This window comes from Palaemon carinicauda, chromosome 29, assembly GCF_036898095.1.
Source record: "Palaemon carinicauda isolate YSFRI2023 chromosome 29, ASM3689809v2, whole genome shotgun sequence".
Classification (NCBI taxonomy): Eukaryota; Metazoa; Arthropoda; class Malacostraca; order Decapoda; family Palaemonidae; genus Palaemon; species Palaemon carinicauda.
The window spans coordinates 95,774,252-95,779,106 of record NC_090753.1 but is presented as its reverse complement, the minus strand read 5'-3'; the positions used below and the strand labels follow the sequence as shown (position 1 = coordinate 95,779,106).

Here is a 4,855-nt window from a genome sequence, read left to right as displayed (position 1 = left end):
TACCTCTTCGTTGCTTATATATATATATATATATATATATATATATATATATATATATATATATATATATATACAGTATCTATATATATAAATATATATATATATATATATATATATATATATATATATATATATATATATATATATATATATATATATACTGTATATATATATAATATATATAATATATATATGTATATATACACACACACACATATGTATATATATATATATATATATATATATATATATATATATGTATATATATATATATATATATATATATATATATATATATATATATATGATCCTTCATTTAAACTAAAAATCTTTTATTAACTTAAAGACTTTGAATCTAATTCCAACTCCACAATTTACATCCAAAACTTTCATAATATCTCAGCTTTGAAGATGGCATTTGAGCTCAATCATTTTTCACTCTTTACTGAACCCAGGTGATCCTAAACCTGGGCCATTTTTATAACCTCAAAATTCATAGGCCTCTGGCGAAAGGACTCAACGTCCCTGGCTCTTGGAACTGTCTGTAACATGAAAAATACTTTACATCTGATTTGAATTTCAAGAGAAGTCCAGAAATAGAACGTTGGTAGTTAGTTCGATGGGATATGAACTAAAGTTTTTAGATTGTTAAACATTTTTAGTCGCTATGTTTCTTCCTCTTTCACTTAATAAGGTAATACAGATTGATAGAGATTCTCTCTCTCTCTCTCTCTCTCTCTCTCTCTCTCTCTCTCTCTCTCTCTCTCTCTCTCTAACAACGGTAATTTCGATTGATAGAGATTCTCTCTCTCTCTCTCTCTCTCTCTCTCTCTCTCTCTCTCTCTCTCTCTCTCTCTCTCTCTCTCTCTACTTAACGATAAGATCGATTGGCAGAGAGACACTTTCCTCTCTCTCTCTCTCTCTCTCTCTCTCTCTCTCTCTCTCTCTCTCTTACTTAACGGTAAGATCGATTGATAGAGAGACAGTTTCCCCTCTCTCTCTCTCTCTCTCTCTCTCTCTCTCTCTCTCTCTCTCTCTCTCTCTCTCTCTCTCTCTCCAATAACTGATCTGCATTACCAGCTGATTATCAAGTCGTGTATATTATTAACCATTTAATATACATCAAAAACTGTCTATACGTTAATCTAGGAATAAATCGAATAATCTTACCAAGAAATATACTTACCAATACTCATAAACGCAAATACACTCATTTCTCAGAATAATCAACTTCGTATTGGTGTTTAACGGACTATTGGTGTCTCATCAGTACATTTATGTAAAGAATATACCTTTTGAGTTTTCCCATGAAAATAAGAGTAGATTTTGATATGATTCTAATTGAACATTTAATTTGTGAGTTGTCTAATCGCTCGAGTATATAAGTGTGGATTATTTTTGGTTAGATAGTTTAAATTCTCTTTATTATAGTATTTAGAATTAAGGTTTATATGCAAATAAGGGGAATGAGCGGTGTTTTATATTCTTATGTTATAGATGTATATATATGTGTATATATATATATATATATATATATATATATATATATATATGTGTGTGTGTATATATATATGTATATATTATATATATATATATATATATATATATATATATACATACATATATATATAATATATATACATATATATATACACACATATATATATATATATATATATCGGCCGATATTCTCGGCAATTATTATCATTAAATCTACTCCACATTCTTTTGAAGGAGAGAGAGAGAGAGAGAGAGAGAGAGAGAGAGAGAGAGAGAGAGAGAGAGAGAGATTAAAGTTGATCCTTCATACACACAATATTCTTAATTACTAACCATTTTCGCTAATCTCATTTATAAAACTTACTTACCTTTCCGAGAGAGAGAGAGAGAGAGAGAGAGAGAGAGAGAGAGAGAGAGAGAGAGAGAGAGAGAGAGAGAGAGCCATCAGCCATAACTGAATTCATCTCACATGCATAAACGAAAAGCATTACACATTTTCGAGATGTTTACGTAATTGGATTACACATTCACTTTCAAAGTTATGACTCTACATAGGTCTTGTACATTTCTGCATAATCTCGCTTTGAACAGCTGTTCAATCCTTTAGGGAAATAAGCAATTGGGGGGGGGTGGGCGGGTGTCTTTGTTACAAAGGTTTTTGCATGTTCAAATGTATCCTAAACATTCAGTTTGTATTTCCTTATTTTTCTGTTTTGAAAAGAGTCGACTAATATATCTAACACTAAGTGGAAAATCACGTGATTTCTTTATTGGCCCGATATCAACACATTATTATTTTCCTCATTATTATAACACTATGAAAAATAATATTTTTTTATTACTGTTCATGAAGAAACCTTGTATTTTTTTATTAATACTGTACTATAACATTGTATTTCCTTGATTAATACTGCATTAAAACATTGTATTTTCTTGACTAACATTTCATGATAAAGCATTGTATTTTCTTGATTAATGCTGTATGATAAAACATTGCATTTTCCTGATTAACAATGCTTGAAAAACATTTTTTTTTCATTAATAATGCAGGAAAAAACATTGTAATTTTTATTAATAATGCAAGAGAAAACTGTATTTTTTATTAATATTGCAAGAAAAAACATTGTATTTTTTATTAATAATACAGGGAAAAACTATTTTTATTAATATTGCAGGAAAAAACATTGGAGTTTTTTTAATAATGCAAGAAAAAACTTTATTTTTTATTAATATTGCAGGAAAAAACATTGGAGTTTTTTTCTTAATAATGCAAGAAAAAAAATTATTTTTTATTAATAATGCAGGAAAAAACGTATTTTTTATCAATAATGCAAGAAAAAACATTGTATTTTTTATTAATGATGCAGGAAAAAACATTGTATTTTCTATTAATAATGCAGGAAAAACATTGTATTTTTATTAATAATGCAGGGAAAAACGTTGTATTTTTTTATTAATAATGCAAGGAAAAACGTTGTATTTTTTCTATTAATAATGCATGAAAAAACATTTTATTTTTTATTAGTAATGCAGGAAAAAACATTGTAGTTTTTTATTAATAATGCAAGAAAAACTGTATTTTCTATTAATAATGCAAGAAAAAACACTGTATCTTTTATTAATAATGCAAGAAAAACTGTAGTTTTTTTTATTAATAATGCAAGAAAAAACATTGTATTTCTTATTAATAATGCAAGAAAAACTAATTTTTATTAAATATGCAAGAAAAAACATTGTATTTCTTATTAATAATGCAAGAAAAACTGTATTTTTTATTAATAATGCAGGAAAAAACATTGTATTTCTTATTAATAATGCAAGAAAAACTGTATTTTTTATTAATAATGCAAGAAAAAACATTGTATTTCTTATTAATAATGCAAGAAAAACTGTATTTTTTATTAATAATGCAAGAAAAATTTTTTTATTTTTTATTAATAAAGCAAGATAAAACACTGTATCTTTTATTAGTAATGCAAGAAAAACTAGTTTTTTATTAATAATGCAGGAAAAAATATTGTAGTTTTATATTAATGATGCATGAAAAACCTTGTATTTCCTATATTAAGATTCGCCTCTAAGCTTAACTTCGAATGAAATCTTCACCCAGTATCCTTCACAGTATCTCCAATTCCTTCGATTTTCTCCATTCATCGCCTTCATACTGCTATTAATTTCCTCCTTACGCCTGACAAACCTTCTCCTTTCTCTCCTTCCTCTTCCTTCCTCTCTCACTACTCAGCCTGATTGTCTATGAGAGAAAAATCGTTGTCTTTTGTATAATTTGTCTCTCCTGCATCGACTGTCTTAAGTGGTTGGAGGTATTTGCAGATTGAGAAAATGTATTACTTGAATTATTGTTCTCTTTTGTATTATTAATTCTTTTATCATAACTAAGTTTATTCGTGTAGTTTGGTAAAGGAAAAAAACAGTTTCTTCATGTAGAGGTAGCGGAAAATATACAATGGTTCTTCATGTATAATGGTGAAGAAATACAATGTTTCTCTGTACAGTGTTAGAGAATAGTGAAGAAAATACAATGTTTCCTTGTAAAGTGTTAAAGAATAGTGAAGAAAATTCAATGTTTCTTTGTAAAATGTTAGAGAACAGTGAAGAAAATACAATGATTCTTTGTAAAGTGTTAGAGAATAGTGAAGAAAATACAATGTTTCTTTGTAAAGTGTTAAAGAATAGTGAAGAAAATACAATGTTTCTTTGTAAAGTGTTGAAGAACAGGGAAGAAAATACAATGTATCTCTGTACAGTGTTAGAGAGTAGTGAAGAAAATACAATGTTTCTTTGTAAAGTGTTAGAGAATTGTGAAGAAAATACAATGTTTCTTTGTAAAGTGTAAGAGAATAGTGAAGAAAATTCAATGTTTCTTTGTACAGTGATAGAGAATAGTGAAGAAAATACAATGTTTCTTTGTACAGTGATAGAGAATAGTGAAGAAAATACAATGTTTCTTTGTAAAGTGTTAAAGAATAGTGAAGAGAATACAATGTTTCTTTGTGAAGTGTTAAAGAATGGTGAAGAAAATACAATGTTTCTTTGTAAAGTGTTAAAGAACAGTGAAGAAAAAACGATGTTTCTCTGTACAGCGTTAGAGAATAGTAAAGAAAATACAAAGTTTCTTTGTAAAGTGTTAAAGAATAGTGAAGAAAATACAATGTTTCTCTGTACAGCGTTAGAGGATAGTGAAGAAAATACAATGTTTCTTTGTACAGTGATAGAGAATAGAGAAGAAAATACGATTTTTCTCTGTACAGTGTTAGAGAATAGTGAAGAAAATACAATGTTTCTTTGTGAAGTGTTAAAGAATAGTGAAGAAAATACAATGTTTCTTTGTAAAGTG

The 4,855-nt window shown here is 27.5% G+C and overlaps 1 protein-coding gene across 1 annotated transcript in view; it reads right to left on the bottom strand.

The window, feature by feature from the left end:
- Window positions 1-461: 461 nt before the first annotated feature.
- Window positions 462-4,855, bottom strand: part of LOC137622736 (transmembrane protein 245-like) — a 63,067-nt gene continuing 58,673 nt past the window's right edge. The window contains exon 8 of the mRNA XM_068353328.1: window positions 462-542. Within this exon, the coding sequence (XP_068209429.1) occupies window positions 462-542 (81 nt within the window). The remainder of the gene's footprint in view (window positions 543-4,855) is intronic.